We start from the raw sequence: 17,363 nt of genomic DNA on the forward strand, positions 1-17,363 counted from the left end.
ATAAACTTACTTTTTTTTTTTTAAACTTGCAGTTAAAAAGAGAAATGTTTGCTTTTAAGTCAGCTCTTTCTAAGCCCCAGATGAGGAATGTATCTAGCAAGGAAGAAAATTACATTGACTGCTGTGAGGCCAATAAAATGGTGATTTCAGAACTGAGGTGCGTTTTTTATATTCTGAAGTTGTAGTAAATGGCATTCTTGTATTTTAAATCAGAAATGAAAAAAGAGAGAATTAATTATTTTGATATATTGAAGATTATATATTGAAGGAGTGGTATAACATTGTTGCCTGTCTTCCCAACATTTTTTTTTAAAGAATCCTTTCAGTTCTATTTATATTTCTGTTTGTTTGTTTGTTTGTTTGTTTGTTTTTGCCACACCCAGCGACGCTCAGGGGTTACTCCTGGCTGTGCGATCAGATATCGCTCCTGGCAGGCACAGGGGAGGGGTGTGGTGGTGGCTGCTTGCTAGGCAAACGCCCTACCACTGTGCTATCTCTCCGCCCCTGGTTTTTGTTTCCATTTTTGTTTTTTGGTCACATACTCAGAGGTTACTTCTGGCTCTGCACTCAGAAATTGCTCCTGGTGAGCTCGGGGACATATGGGACATAGTGATCAAACCTAGGTAGGATGCATACAATCGCTATAGTATTGCTCTGGCTCATCAGTTTTATTTCTTTAAATAAAAATAATAATAAAGTAGGGGCCAGAGAGATAGCACAGCAGTACGTGTTTGTCTTGCAAATGGCCAACCCAGGACTGACGGTAGTTCGAATCCCGGCATCCCATGTGGTTTCCCATGCCTGCCAGGAGTGATTTCTGAGCACAGAGCCAGGAGTAACCCCTGAGCACTTCTGGGTGTGGCGCAAAAACCAATAAATAAATAAATAAATAAATAAATAAATAAATAAATAAATAAATAAATAAATAAATAAATAAATAAAATAAAGAGTAGGCTAGAGAGATAGTGCAGGAGAGAAGGTGCTTGTTTTGCACATAGCTGACCCTTGTTAGACCTTGGCACTATGTAAGGTCCTTTGAGCAATGCCAGGGATCCCTGAGCACAGAGCCAAAAATAAGCCTTGAGCACAACTGTGTATGGTCCCAAATGTCATTAAATAAGTAAATAAAATTTTACAGGGTGAATAATACCTTTTTTTCCTTAGTATGGTTTTTATTCTAAATATCTTATAAGTTAGGCAGAGATCGTTAAATATAGTTTGTGTTTACTCTCAAATATACAAATCTTCAATATTCAGTGTAGTGTTATTTTCCATTTGGCATGATGTAGTTCATCCATGTTGTGATATGTTGTAAGATCATTGGGTGAATTAGTGGTGGTTTAGTTTTATTTTCTGTATAGAAAAGAAAGTCTATCCTTTAAGTACATCACAGTTTATATATTCTTTTAATAGTTACCTTCTTTCATTTTTGCCCTTCTGTTACAAATAGTGTTACAAAGTACATAAACTGTACCTTTCTTGGAAAGCACAGGAGAGGGATGGGAGTAGTGGCACAAGAGGGTAAGGCATCTGCCTTGCCCAAGCTAACTTAGGATGGACCACAGTTCAATCCCCCGGCATCCCATATGGTCCCCCAAGCCAGGAGCGATTTCTGAGTGCATAGCTAGGAGTAACCCCTGAGCGTCACTGGGTGTGGCCCAAACACCAAAAAAAAGAAAGCACAGGAGAGTTTCTCTAATGTAATTCCTAAAAACAAAATCTCTGGGACATAGGATAAACACATTTTCAATTTTAAGAGGTACTATCCAATTTCTTTTTTTTTTTTTTTTTTTTTTTTTTTTTTGGTGTGGTTTTTTTGGGTCACACCCGGCAGTGCTCAGGGGTTATTCCTGGCTCCATGCTCAGAAATTGCTCCTGGCAGGCACGGGGGACCATATGGGAAGCGGGGATTCGAACTGATGACCTTCTGCATGAAAGGCAAACGCCTTACCTCCATGCTATCTCTCCAGCCCCACTATCCAATTTCTTAAAATATCTGATACAGTTTATAGCAACAATTAGTGATATAAATTTTATATCTAATTGTTCATTGATATTAAGAGTTTTTTTGTTTTGTTTGGTTTGGTCACACCCGGCAACGCTCAGGGGTTATTCCTGGCTCTATGTTCAGAAATCGGCCCTGGCAGGCACAGGGGACCATATGAGATACCGGGATTCGAACCACCGTCCTTCTGCATGAAAGGCAAATGCCTTACCTCCATACTATCTCTCTGGCCCCAATATTAAGAGTTGTTAACATTTATTCAAACTTGAAGTTTGGAAATGATATTTTATTTATTTGCAAATAAATATCTTCCCCACTGTACTATCTCTCATTCAGTTCACAGTATTTTTTATTTTATTTTTTTATTGATTCATATCTTTAATTAAGCACCACGATTATAAACATGTTTGTAGTTGTGTTTCAGTTATTCAGGGGTGGTGAACAAGTGGCTCCGCATGCGGCTTCCGGCCAAAATGAATACGGCTCTTTGCCTCTTACCATTATTTTGTATACTGTGGCTCATACCAAGTTTGGATTTTGTTCTGCTGCTTCTGAGGAGAGACCTCTGAGGAGAGATCTCCGAGCGCTAGTCCCGCCCCCAGACTGCATCTTCCCAGCTTCCATCCCTGACTCTCACAGTTTAAAATTTTGGCTCTTTGTGTCGAACTTGTTCGGCACCCCTGAGTTATATAAAAGGACACCCCCCCTTCACCAGTACAATATTCCCACCACCAATACCTCCCATTTCCCTCCCTCCCGACCCACTGCCTATATTTGAGATAGGCATTCCATTTCTCTCACTCACTACCATTGTTAATATAGTTGTCTATGTAGTTATTTCTAGGAAATGATAAATATTTTAAAGCAATCTTCATATTAGTTTTTAATCTTTCTATTTTCTCTGTGGTAGGATTAAACTTGCAATAAAAGAGGCAGAAATTCAAAAACTTCAGGCGAATTTGACTGTGAGTCAGTTATCTCAGAGTATTACTGCTTGTAAAGACAACCAAGAAAGTGACAAAATAAATATTTTAGAAGAAGAGCCTATAAAAATAGGAGGTAATCAAGTAGGTGAGTATCATATTAAATTTTTAAAATGAGATTATTTTTATGAATTTTTAAAAGCTGTTGGTTTTAATTATTTGGTTTCTATTATCAAACATGTGATGATCTTTTATTAAAAGCTATGGTTGAGGGCCCGGAGAAATAGCACAGCGGCGTTTGCCTTGCAAGCAGCCGATCCAGGACCAAAGGTGGTTGGTTCGAATCCCGGTGTCCCATGTGGTCCCCTGTGCCTGCCAGGAGCTATTTCTGAGCAGACAGCCAGGAGTAACCCCTGAGCACCGCCAGGTGTGGCACAAAAACCAAAAAAACAAAAACAAAAAATACTATGGTTGAGGGGGCCAGAGAGATAGCATGGAGGTAAGACGTTTGCCTTTCATGCAGGAGGTCATAGGTTCGAATCCCGGCACCCCATATGGTCCCCTGTGCCTGCCAGGAGCAATTTCTGAGCCTGGAGCCAGGAATAACCCCTGAGCACTGCCAGGTGTGACCCAAAAACCACAAAAACAAACAAACAAAAAAACCCCAACAAATTATGGTTGATGAGAGCAAATATTTCAAAATTCTTGAACTTTGGGGGTGGGCGGTGGCGCTAGAGGTAAGGTGCCTGCCTTGCCTGTGCTAGCCTACTACGACGGTTCGATCCCCTGGCGTCCCATATGGTCCCCCAAGCCAGGAGTGACTTCTGAGCGCATAGCCAGGAATAACCCCTGAGCGTCACCGGGTGTGGCCCAAAAACCAAAAAAAAAAAAAATTTTTTTTTGAACTTTTCATTCTTTAAAATGTACTTTAGCAAATTAAAGCAATAGTTACAGTGGGTAAGGCATTTGCCTTGCATGTAGCTGAACTGGATCTGATTTTTAGCATCTATTCGGTCCCCTGACCCTAACCAGGAGTGATCCCTGATCCCAGAGCCAAGAGTAAGGCCTGAGCACTACTAGGTATGGCCCCCAAACAAACAACAACAAAAGTATCATATTTACATTATTCCTCTTTAAGGAACTCCTGAAAGTTCAGTTACCTTGGGATTGGTATAGTGTATTTTTAGTAGAATATAAACTATTTTTTTATTCTAATAGCCTTAATAGTTTTAAAAATATAATAGAATTCTCATTACTTTAGGCCAGTGCTTCTCAATTATTTTCTGTCACGCCACTCTAGGAAGAAGAAAACATTTTTTGCGCCCCCCATGCGACTGTAAATAGTATCTTTATTAAAAAAAAAAACTTTCACCTGCAAAACAAAAATATATTAAATAATTTGAGCTGATTTTTTAACCAGAGATGATGTCTGGATTAATGACTACAATGAGCACATTTTGCTATGCATAGCTTTTCGAAGTGGGGTTTGAAGCAGGACACAGCAACACTCAGCTCCAGAGACATACAGAGACATAAACACGGAGCTTAGCTTGTTATGATAGTGTTTGCTGAGGTCAAATGGAGCCTCATGCCCCCCCCCCCCCGGGAGGCGTGCCCCACTATTTGAAACCATTGCTGTAGGCTAAGAAGTAGTCACTTTTCAGTTTTTGAGCCTGAATATAAATAATGAATGTCAAAGTATTGTTTGTTTGTTTGTTTGATTTTGATTTTTGGGTCACACCCGGTAGTGGGTTACTCCTTGCTCTGTGCTCAGAAATCGCTCCTGGCAGGCACGGGGGGACCATATGGGATGCTGGAATTCAAATCACCATCCTTCTGCATGCAAAGCAAATGCCCTACTTCCATGCTATCTCTCTAGCCCCCATTAACAATGATTTTAGAAATCATATATTTTGGGTTCCAAATGGAATTTTTTAAGTTAGAGAAAGACTCTGGTACAAAGGATTAGTTTACAAAAGAATTTGTTCCCACTTTGTTAATTTACACTTTTCATGTAGACATATTTTTCCTTGATGTATGTCTTTTTTTTTTTTTAATTTTGAGTTTTGGGCCTCACCTGGTGGTGCTCATGGCTTACTTCTGGCTCTGCACTCAGAAATCGCTCCTGGCAGGTTCAGGGAACCATATGGTGAACAGGGATTGAATCTGATCGGCGGCATGCAAGGCAAACACCCATTCCTATCGCTGCAACCCCTGATATATGTTGTATTCTCCATTTCTTTTAAATTTCTTTACATCAGAAACTGATTTTTGTTTATGATTCTTTAAATATTGTAATAGGTTTTTATCCTTAAAAGTTTTTTGTTTGTTTGTTTTGTTTGTTTTTTTTTTTTTTTTTTTTTTTTTGGGTCACACGCAGCAACACACAGGGGTTACTCCTGGCTCCAGGCTCAGAAATTGCTCCTGGCAAGCTCAGGGATGCCTGGATTTGAACCACCATCCTTCTGCTTGCAAGGCAAACACCTTACCTCCATGCCATCTCTCCGGCCCCCAGATCCTTAAAAGTTTTCAACAATTTATTTAATATTAACAGAAATTGTAAAAAGTCAGAATCAATGTACTGTGACCCAGCAGTATGAAAAAGAAAGACAAAAACTTGCTTCTGGGATAGAAGAACTGCGTACTAAGTTGATGAAAATAGAAGCTGAGAATTCCGATCTGAAAATGAGTATGGCTCATAGAACTACTCAGTTTCAGCTGATTCAAGAGGAGCTACTAGAGAAAGCTTCAAACTCTAGCAAACTTGAAAGTGAAGTAAGTTGAATTTTATACATATGTACTGCATTTTGAGGAATGAAAAGTAATGTAGGGTTTTATAAAAATAGTTCAGATTTATACATTTAGAAATTTTTTTTGGGGGGGGGAGCACACCCGGCGGCAGTCAGGAGTTACTCCTGCCTCTGCACTCAGAAATCACTCCTGGCAGACTTGGGGGAACATATGGGATGTCAGGATTCTAACCATCATCCGTTCTGGGTCGGCTGTGTGCAAGGCAGATGTCCAACCCTGTACAATCTCTCCGGCCCTGATATACTTTTAGAAAATTAATGACAAAAAAAGTAATGGCATCACATGAATTATAATTTTTTTAAAGTTTTTTTCTTGGTCCCCCAGAGCCTGCCAGAAGTGATTTCTGAGCGTAGAGCCAGGAGTAACCCCTGAGCATTGCTGGGTGTGACCCAAAAAAACAAAAAACAAACAAGCAAAGAAAAATAGGTTAACAGTTAAGCTAATATGCATGTACATGGAAATGTAAAAAATACTATGCCTCTACTGTTTAAGGAGTTACATAAGTTTTATGGCTTTAGATTGCCTTGTGTGCTGTTAAGATATATTATAATGTGTTACAATCTGGGGACTTGAGGGACAAAGTAATTGTACATGGATTCTGTTTTATTTATCTTAATGTTCTTTGGCTGAAAGTTCAAAGATAAGATATCAGCAAAGGGACTTCTTCTGAGAATTATGTTATGGGTGATTGTCCTTCCACTGTAACTTTACCTTGTCCTCTTTCTTTGCATCTTTGTTCTCATAATTAAAAATAAAAAAATAAAAAATATAGATTAACAGAACCTTTAAAAAATGGGTTAGGATTAGTTTTATTTGGACAATGAGATCTTTTTTGTTTTGTTTTGTTTTTTGGGGGGGTCACACCCGGCAGCGCTCAAGGGCTACTCCTGGCTCTACTCTCAGAAATCGCTCCTGGCAAGCTCTGGGGACCATATGGGATGCCGGGATTCGAATCACCAACCTTATGCATGCAAGGCAACCACCTTACCCCCATGCTATCTCTCTGGCCCTGGACAATGAGATCTTAATTAAATTAACTAAATATTCCTCAGTGGAGCAAGTTATGTCCTTTTGTGTCTTTTCTTCCCTCCCAATGTCACTTATCAATTAAAGAAAATTTAAAGCAATAATAAGCCATTCCAAGTTGAAGAGATTGAGCATGTGTTGTACATATCCAGGGATTGACTTTGCTTTGAGATCTGGTACCCATCTGGCTCCCTGAACCCCACCCACCAGGAGTGATCCTTGAATGTCAGAGCTAAGAATAAGTTCTGAGCACTGCTGGTGTGCTCCAAAAATAAAAGAAAAAGTTAAAATATTTTTATGTGTTTTTAGATGACAAAGAAATGTTCTCAACTTTTAACAATGGAGAAACAGCTCGAAGAAAAGATTGTTGCTTATACCTCTGTTGCTGCAAAAAATGCAGAGCTAGAACAGGAGCTCATGGTAAGAATGACTTTTTCTTTTTCTGGTTATGAAAGTCTCTTTGAATGTAAGGAACCTAATTCATAACACCATGTTTGTTATTACTCAGCTATACCAAATAGAAAAGTTGAAGATTCTGATGTTTTATGATTAATAGTTTTTGTTTCCATATTATTTTTATACAAATTGCTTTATTGAAATATCACGGGGCCGGGCGGTGGCGCTAGAGGTAAGGTGCCTGCCTTGCCTGCGCTAGCCTTGGACGGACCGCAGTTCGATCCCCCGGCATCCCATATGGTCCCCCAAGCCAGGAGTGACTTCTGAGCGCATAGCCAGGAGTAACCCCTGAGCGTCACCGGGTGTGGCCCAAAAAAACCAAAAAAAAAAAAAAAAAAAAAGAAATATCACATCACAAAGTTAACAGTTGATATAATACATTTGTTTCCAGGTAAGTGGTAGCCAAAAATAGAAAAGAAAAAATACAGAGTACAGCAACAGGGAAATTTGTGAAAATCGTATCTTGCAATGAGGTCATTAAGTCTTTGTCAAGGGGTTTAGTAATAAGCTCTTTTTGCTAGTTGATCATTCTTCTACTACTTTAGTTTCAGAACATTAGGTGGCTTCAGATATACATGTGTCTAGCTTTTCCAAGCACCATTGCTGGTTCTGTAGCTTTTATGGGGTGTGTTTTCTGCAGCACAGGGACTTGACCTGCCTTCTCCTCCCTAGATTGCCATTTTCAGCTGCGTGGCTGATGTCCCCATGCTTTCTCACGCCTTAGTATACATACCTCTTTCGAGAATGGTATGAACCTATGGAGCTTGCTGAATGCAGACATGGTTACTGTGCTTCTCTATTTTCAAGTTAATATGCTTTTTGAAAAAGAAGGACCAGAGGTATGGTAAGGGATAGCTGTTATTCTGGATCTGTTGAAGTTGCCTGAAGGTCACCAGGCCCAGCAACTCCATGACCACATGGCTTGTGGGCCTATGCTTCAGTTCTTGACCAGGGGTGCAGTGCTATACCAGGACTATTCCCAAGTCCACTGAGTCCACACTTAACTGTGTTTGGGAGCCATTAGGGCTACCCCAGAAGTGTTTGGGGTGGGGCAATAAGACAGGGATCAAACTCAGAGCCTCTAGATGTTAACACATACACTTTTATAACTAGAGTTCTCTCCCCAGCTCCTAAATAGATTTTTTTAATTTTTAATTTTTAATTATGAGAACAATGATGCAAAGAAAGAGGACAAGGTAAAGTTACAGTGGAAGGACAATTACCCATAAACAAAGTTCTCAGAAGAAACCCCCTTGCTGACGCCTAACAGTCAAAGAACATTAAGAAAAATAAAACAGAACCCATGTACAATTACTTTGTCCACAAGTCCCCAGATTGTAGTACATTATAACATACACAAAGCAATATAAAGCCATGAAATTTATGTGACTCCTTAAACATTGAAGACTAGTATTTTTTTTACATTTTCATGCACATGCATATTAGTTTAAGTTAACATCAAAAGTTTAAGTGTTTTTTTTAAGGTTTAGAGTCAAAGGAGCACAGTAAAAACGGTGTTAGAGTGGCAAATATTGTTTGCATAGGCCCACCAAAATATGGGGGACATGGAAAGGAAAAGCCTTGGCTTAAATACAAGGAGACCCTACCCCTGAAGTTTCCTGGCATAAGACCAACTCTAGGCTCCAGCAAACTAGTTTGTTCAATCCAAGTCATTGTCTGTAGTGCCAATACAGTTTTATTTTTCACGCAGTCTCTATTGTTGGCACCAGGTTTCTGTATTAAAGAATCTGGAATCTGCATATCCTACATTAAAGTCAGGCTGGTGTGGAGCATCCTCTCGTTTCACCTCACAATTAAAGGGCAATGCAGAAAGCCCTGTCCAGTAAGCAGGTTGTTGTTGTTAAGTCTTTTCAGTGTTAAGGTAAGTCTCTTTTGAGTAGGTCGATGTCAGAGCAGTGGTAGGGTCTTCCCTGGTAGAAGATTGCTTCCAGGTGATGTTATAGACAACCTTGGATGTTTTGTAGATGGCTTCCCTAGATCAGGGGTGAATGGAGAATGCCCATTCTTCTGAGGTCATTATGTCAATATTCAGGGTGTAAGGTCCCATTGCACTACAAGATTTGTGTGTTCCAATCTCTATTAGATAAGAACTTATTTGTATGTATAGTATTTTCTCGTTTTAATGTGCCTATGCAAACAAGAAATAAAGCCACGTGCCATTATCGGTGCATATGGGGGCGTAAGAGCACGTCCAACAATACCTGTGACTTGGTTCAAACATAAGCATTAAACTGAGGGACTCTTTCACCAAATTCCCTATTGAACAGTTCACAAAGAGAAGAAAAGATATAAAAATGGGGAAAATCGGGGCCGGGCGGTGGCGCTAAAGATAAGGTGCCTGCCTTGCCTGCGCTAGCCTTGGACGGACCGCGGTTCGATCCCCCGGTGTCCCATATGGTCCCCCAAGCCAGGAGCAACTTCTGAGCACATAGCCAGGAGTAACCCCTGAGCGTTACCAGGTGTGGCCCAAAAACCAAAAAAAAAAGAAAAATGGGGAAAATCGTCACTGTATAAGAAAATACTCAACAAGATCTATAGCTGTCAAAGAAAATACACATAAAATGTTGAAAAGACATACGTGTCCATTTTATGCCTTTTGAAATAGTTGGGGAGGGGTGTTAATTCCAGTGCACCATTTTGGTCTGTGACTTAGGACTCTGCAATACTGAAGTTAATAAGGGTAAATGTGGATTAATGATGTTAGGGGGTGAGAGAGTTAAAGAGAAAAATGAGCTTTTATAGGGGTGTGTGAAAGGACAGAGTACAAAATGGACATTCTGCATACACAAAAACATAATTCAAGGATAGAGAGTACTATTAAAATATCTTGTGCCCCCGCACAGTTTTGAACATATAGACTGGTAAGAAATTACCAGTGACTGCTTTAGTGCAACCGAGCAACACTCAGCACCCACAAGTTAAGCCTTGGGTAACCTTCAAGCTCCTCCAAGGGACCCACCTTGTTGGCTTGTCCAGGCACGTGGCCCAGAGGAAGCCCTGGAGATCCGGAGCAAGGTGGTAGAGGGGTGCTGGGATCACCCAAGTACCGCACCCCCCCAAACCTGGTTAAGAAGGCCTTTGGCATGGGCCCGGAGAGATAGCACAGCGGTGTTTGCCTTGCAAGCAGCTGATCCAGGACCAAAGGTGGTTGGTTTGAATCCTGGTGTCCCATATGATCCCCCGTGCCTGCCAGGAGCTATTTCTGAGCAGACAGCCAGGAGTAACCCCTGAGCACTGCCGGGTGTGGCCCAAAAACCAAAAAAGAAAAAAAAAAAAAAAGAAGGCCTTTGGCATGGCAGAGGCCTGCCGAACCCCATGCTGGCAGAGACTCCCGGCCTCCTTAATAGATTTTTATGACAAGGTAGCATCTAAAATTTCTCATTTTTATCTCAGTAGAATTGAAGGACAAGGGCCCGGAGAGATAGCACAGTGGCGTTTGCCAGGAGCTATTTCTGAGCAGACAGCAGGAGTAACCCCTGAGCAACACCAGGTGTGGCCCAAAAACCAAAAACCAAAAAAAAAAAAAAAAAGAATTGAAGGACATAATAATAGTATTGTCGTTAGTTTCTTTTTTTTTTTCTGTTCCCCACCCAAATTCCTCCACTCATTCCAAGGATAAAATTCAGGGTCTCTTGAATGAAAATCAAATGCTCTACCTCTGAACTACATTGGCAGCCCACCAGTATGCTTCCAATATCTTGTGGGGGTTGGGGTTGGAGTTAGGCCTCATTCAATTTGCTCCGAACTTAACTCCTGCTCAGGGATTACTCCTGGCAGTACTCAGCGCTGACTCCCGGCTCTGTGGCAGGGATCAGGGGAACTCTATGAAGTGCCAGGGATCAAACCTGGGTTGTGATGTGCAAGGGAAGCATCCTTCATTCTATACTGTTTGTTTGGCTCCTGTTTCCTCCTGTATTTTATCATAGCTTAAATCATCTCACTGATAATTTTTCAAAAATAATTTATTTTTTAAGTATTTTTGAAGTTTTAAAGAATGAAGTTTGACCAATTTAATGTACTTTTACATAATTCAATGTACTTTTACATAAAATTAGTTCTTGACCTCATTCTGTTTAACTGTGTTTGTATTTTTTTAGGAAAAGAATGAAAAGATAAGAAGTCTAGAAACCAATATCAATACAGAGCATGAGAAAATTTGCTTAGCTTTTGAAAAAGCAAAGAAAATTCATCTTGAACAGTATAAAGAAATGGAAAAACAGATTGAAAGAGTAAGATATTATATTTTGATGATCAGATATGAAAATACAAGGGTGAAACTTGTGTGAAGTGTGAATATTTTTGTATATTTGTATTTTTTAAAACTGTCATTTGTGGATCTGCATATATATATATATATATTCAAAGCAAAAATATTTATGAGAATAAAACATGAGAATGGAAGATACCTGTTTGGGAATAGCACTGTAGAGAAAAGGAATAAAACATAGGCATATAAGTTTCATTTCTTTTCTAAAAGAAGGGAAACAGAAATTTAACTGTATATATAAATTGTATGTAATTTCAGTAGTAATTTAATATACAGTATTAAATTATTTTCTGTATATTTAATTTTTTTTTTGTTTTGTTTTTTGGGCCACATGCATCTGATGCTCGGGGGTTACTCCTGGCTAAGGGCTCAGAAATTGCCCCTGGCTTGGGGGGACCATATGGGATGCAGGGGATCGAACCGCGGTGGCGATCTTTCCTTGGCTAGCGCTTGCAAGGCAGATACCTTACCTCAAGTGCCACCTCGCCGGCCCCAATGTATATTTAATTTTTAATATAATTTTTATTTTAATCATAGTGCTTACATATCATTGACAATAATATTTTAGGTACCTATTAACATAAAATCAGGGGAATTCCCATCACCGAATTGTCCTCCCTCCACTTCCATTCCTGTCCTACCTCCCTTATCCTCCTCCCTCACCCCCGGGGCTGCTAGTATTTTCTGTATATTTAAAATGTTTTCTTTTCCGGTGACGCTCAGGGGTTTCTTCTGGCTATGCGCTCAGAAATCTCTCCTGGCTTGAGGGACCATTTGGGACGTCATGGGATCGAACCATGGTCCATCCTAGGTCAGCCACATGCAAGGGGGACACCCTACTGCTCGGGTCCTGCAGATATTTAAAATGTTTTTTTTTTCAGAAAATAATTTTTAAAATTTTTTTTAAATTATCTTTATTTAAACACCGTGATTACAAATATAATTGTACTTGTATGATTACAGTCATGTAAAGAACACCCCCCTTCACCAGTGCAGGATTCCCACCACCAATTTCCCAGATCTACCCACTCCCCACCCCACCCACACCTGTACTCGAGACAGGCTTTCTTTTTCCCTCATTCATTCACATTGTTATGATAGTTTTCAGTGTAGTTATTTCTCTAACTGCACTTATCACTCTATGTGGTGAGCTTCATGTCATTAGCTGCACCTACATGGGAGGATGGGGGGAAGTAAGGGTTGGGACTGAGGCAGTAAAATATTAGAAATGAGCTTTGTAGGGCAGTATCAAGATCCCAATACAAGATGGATATTATGGATATATAGAATATATGCACACAATATCAATATGAAAAAAAGAGAATAAATTTCCACCGACTGTCCCAATATAAACCAGTGCTAGAACAGCCTGCCCTCCTCCCCAGAGTGCATTCCCATTAGTGTAGGGAGAGATAGGGGGAAAGCCTGTTGACCCCTATAGAGTCCACCTAGACCAGTGTCCAGGGAAAGATTGAAGTCTAGGGGAGAAAAACCCTATACCTGGCAAGGGCTGGTCTCCAGAATCAAGGACGAAATTGGAAGCCAGATGTCTGCCCACCCTCCTCCCCATGCACCTCTCCCCTGGAGTACGGAGGGAGGGGGGAACCTGAGGACCACTAAGAGTCCACCTGAACCCATTTCTGGCCATCTGAGCTGGCACCCAGGGAAGGCCTGGAGTCAGGGGAAAAAGACAAGGATGGCTGGGGGCCTGCCACGCCTCCCATCACTCCCCAGGCTAGGGAGAAAGGTTCTGGTATGGGGCTTCCAAAAACCCTATACCTGGCAAGAGCTGGTCTCCAGTATCAAAGAGGAAACCGGAAGCCAGATGTCTGCCTGCCCTCCTCCCCATGCACCTCCCCCCTGGAGTACGGAGGGAAGGGGGAACCTGAGGACCACTAAGAGTTCACCTGAACCCACTTCTGGCCAGATATTTAAAATGTTTAAAAATTATAGATATCTGGGACCACAGTACACCAAATAGGACGCTTGCCTCCACATTGCCTACCCTGGGACCATCCCATATGGTCCCTCAGCACTGCCAGAAGTAATTTCTGACTATAGAGCCAGGAGTAAGTCCTGAGCATTTTAGATGTGTCAATTTCTTTTTTGCTTTAGAAATATAATATGAAAAATAATAAATCCTGTTTTTATGTTTAGCTTGAATCTCAACTAGTGAAAAAAGACCAACAATTTAAAGAACAAGAAAAGACAATGTCCATGTTGCAACAAGACATAATATGTAAACAGCATCATCTTGAATCATTAGACAGACTCTTGACAGAAAGCAAAGGGGTAAGTAATCTTTTTAAAAGTGCTGTTTACTTTAATTTTTTGGTATTTATGCCACTACCAGTGTGCTTGGGATATATATGGCTTGGTGCTCAGGAACTACTTGTGGCTTGGGGAACCAAGCAGTGCTGAGAGATTGAATCTGGGCTTCCTACATGCAAACGCCCACATAAAAATACTTGTAGTATGCTTATTTATATTTACTAAGACTTGTAAACAACAAGATCACCTTCCATAGAACAATCACAAGTGTATTCATTGGCAATGGGATATGATTCAGTGCAAAGAAGTTATCCAGTCATAAATATAGGAGAAAATGGAAATGAGTTTTGTGAGAAAAACCAGTCAGAAAAGGTTGCATGCTTTATATATTTCCAACTATATGACAACTGGAAAAGCAGAGCTTTTATTTGTTTGTTTGTTTTTGTTTTGGGGGCACACCCAGTGATGCTCAGGAGTTATTCCTGGCTATGCGATCAGAAATCACTCCTGGCTTGGGGGAACCGCAATTCATCCTAGGTCAGCTGTGTGCAAGGCAAATACCCTACCACTGCACCACCGCTCTGGCTCCAAAAAGCAGAGCTTTTACAGAGTCAATAAGATCAGTGCTTGTCAGGATTTAAGGGGGTGTTGAAAAAATGGAAGGTTGGAAATTTTGAGAGCAGTGAAATTCCTTTCTGTGATATTGTAATGTTTGAAATGTCATGTGACTGTCAAAACCCATAAAATATACAATGTCAGGAATTATGAACTATGGAACTTGAGTTATAATGATGATTAGGTTTAACAACTTTGTCAGTGTGGTACAAGAGACTGACAATAGGGAAATTGTAAGGGTGGGAGTAGATGAGAATTTTTATTTAATTTTTTTGAAAACCCAATCCTGTTAAAAATGAAAACTTTTTGTTTTGTTTTGGGGCCAGTTGTGTTCAAAGAAGCCTCCACTGTTTCGCCTCCCAAAATTAACTGTACTAACTGAAAAAAATTATACTCCATATAACATCACTAAATATTTTAAGTGGCAGAACTCACTTTTGATAGCCTCAGTTATAGGCTCAGATATTCATATCTGTAACAAGGACAAATAGAACACAGTATTGCAATCTTTGGAATGCAAATCAAAAATAGCTGTGATTTCTTCACCAGTTATTCATTGCCCAAGTCCAAAAGGAATGATGCTGATGTCTTCAAGGGACAGTTCTTTCTTTTAGGTGTCATTAAATTTTTCATCAGCTTCTTATTCCTTGAAGCACATTCAGGGCATAACATATTATCTTCATCTAACACCCATTCTTGATAAAAACCCTCAGCAAGATGGGAATGAAAGGAACTTTTCACAATGTAGTCAAGGCCATCTACTGCAAGCCAATGGCAAATATTATTCTCAATGGAGATAAACTAAAAGCCTTCCCTCTAAATTCTGGTACAAGACAAGGCTGCCCTCTCTCACAACTCCTGTTCAACATAGTGCTGGAAGTACTTACCATAGCGATTAGGCAAGAAAAATATATCAAGGACATCCAGATAGGTAAGGAAGAAGTCAAACTCTCACTGTTTGCAGATGACATGATAATATATTTAGAAAACATATTATCGTGTAGGTCAGGGAATGAGAAAGTACAGGCTGGTAACAGGAAGAGACAAATCATTCTCTTGGAAGTGGCAGGTACCCAAGACTAAACTACATGGAACTGTAGGTGCACCCAACCTTTTGTCTCTACTGAGAGAGGTCTGTCATGGACACCACCTGACACCAGAGGCTTGAGGGAGAAAAATCTCAACAGAAGGAGGAATTCGGGTTGGAATGATAGCACAGCAGTAGGGTGTTTGCCTTGCACATAGCCTACCCAGGACGGACCCAGGTTCAATCCCTAGCATCCTATATGGTCCCCTGAGCCTGGCCGGAGAAATTTCTGAGCACAGAGCCAGGAGTAACCCCTGAACATCGCTGGATGTGACCCCCCCCCCAAAAAAAAAAAAAAGGAATTTGCTGTGAATTTACAGATTTAGGCCAAATGGTTCTTGCAGCTTTTTTTTTTTTTTGGTTTTTGGGTCACACCTGGCAGCGCTCAGGGGTTACTCCTGGCTCTATGCTCAGAAATTGGTCCTGGCAGGCTCAGGGGACCATATGGGATGCTGGGATTTGAACCACCAACCTTCTGCTTGCAAGTCAAATGCCTTATCTCCAGCTAACTCTCCAGCCCCTCTTGCAGCAATTCTTTTTTTTTTTTTTTTTTTTTTTTTTGGTTTTTGGGCCACACCCGGTAACGCTCAGGGGTTACTCCTGGCTATGCGCTCAGAAGTTGCTCCTGGCTTGGGGGACCATATGGGACACCGGGGGATCGAACCGCGGTCCGTCCAAGGCTAGCGCTGGCAAGGCAGGCACCTTACCTTTAGCGCCACCGCCCGGCCCTCTTGCAGCAATTCTTGCTCAAGCTACCAACATTGCTTCCTGAGCAGAAGTTACCACTTCATCTCCCCTTTTTTCTCTCACTCATCTTCTGGCTTTTAGGAAGCCTTGTTTTCTTGGGGTCTGTCTTGCATTCACTTGAACGTGAGTGCAATCGGGCTTACTTTTAGGAATTTTAAGAATAATCTGGTTACTTTCACAATAAGCATATTTTAGGATCCTCTAATAACCTTCCATTTTCTGGCCATTAGTACTTATACCAAGTTGTTGACACCAGTTAAGCAAAATGTCCCGATGCACTTGATAAATTGGAAGCAAAATGGTCGGCAAAGGAAGTGTTAGGGAAGTTTTGACTTTCCTCATTTTTCTAGGATTTTCTTCTGCAGTTGAAGAAACACTTTGTTCTTCTTTAGTAAGTACTTGATGTTTTTTCATTAGGTTTGTCTTCAATTGCAACCAATGTGAGAATTATATCCTCCTCATATAAATCTTCCTCAAAAATGTTCTTGCTGCTCTCGTTATTTGAAATGCCATTTCCAGGAACAAATCAGAGGGCAAGCAAAGCTCAAAACCTCAAGGAATCTGCAGTTTACTCATTTTATCCTACAAAACAGCTGTTTTTTTTGTTTTGTTTTTGGGGGGCTTTGTTTGTTTTTGGGTCACACGTGGCAGTGCTCATGAGTTATTCCTTGCTCTGTACTCAGAAATTGCTCCTGGCAGACTTGGGGGACTATATAGGATGCTGGGAATTGAACCACCATCTCTTGGGTTGGCGCGTGCAAAGCAAATGCTCTACTGCTGTGCTATATCTCCGGCCCCAAAACAGTTGTATTTAAAAAAAAAAAATAGAGTTAGGGACCAGAGTAATATTACAGAGGGTAGGGCACTTTCCTTACATGCTGCCGACCGGGATTCCTGAGCACAGAGCTGCTGGGTGTGACCCAAAATCAAACAAACAAAAATAAAAAAAAATAAAGAGTAAGAGATTAAAAAGTACACATTGTAGGTTATGATGCAGACAGCATTGAAAGCACCAATTTTTGTTTGTTTGTTTTTGGGCCACACCCGGCATTGCTCAGGGGTTACTTCTGGCTGTCTGCTCAGAAATAGCTCCTGGCAGGCACGGGGGACCATATGGGACACCGGGATTCGAAC

At 40.7% G+C, this 17,363-nt stretch overlaps 1 protein-coding gene across 1 annotated transcript in view; it reads left to right on the forward strand.

Annotated features, from left to right (window-relative positions):
- CCDC18 (coiled-coil domain containing 18) overlaps positions 1-17,363 on the forward strand; it is a 100,467-nt gene that overhangs the window by 25,000 nt on the left and 58,104 nt on the right. The window contains 6 exon segments of the mRNA XM_049772563.1: positions 33-157; positions 2,916-3,076; positions 5,483-5,703; positions 7,075-7,185; positions 11,340-11,471; positions 13,667-13,801. Coding sequence (XP_049628520.1) covers positions 33-157; positions 2,916-3,076; positions 5,483-5,703; positions 7,075-7,185; positions 11,340-11,471; positions 13,667-13,801 — 885 coding nt within the window.

The sequence above is a fragment of the Suncus etruscus genome, chromosome 4, assembly GCF_024139225.1.
Source record: "Suncus etruscus isolate mSunEtr1 chromosome 4, mSunEtr1.pri.cur, whole genome shotgun sequence".
Taxonomy (NCBI): domain Eukaryota; kingdom Metazoa; phylum Chordata; class Mammalia; order Eulipotyphla; family Soricidae; genus Suncus; species Suncus etruscus.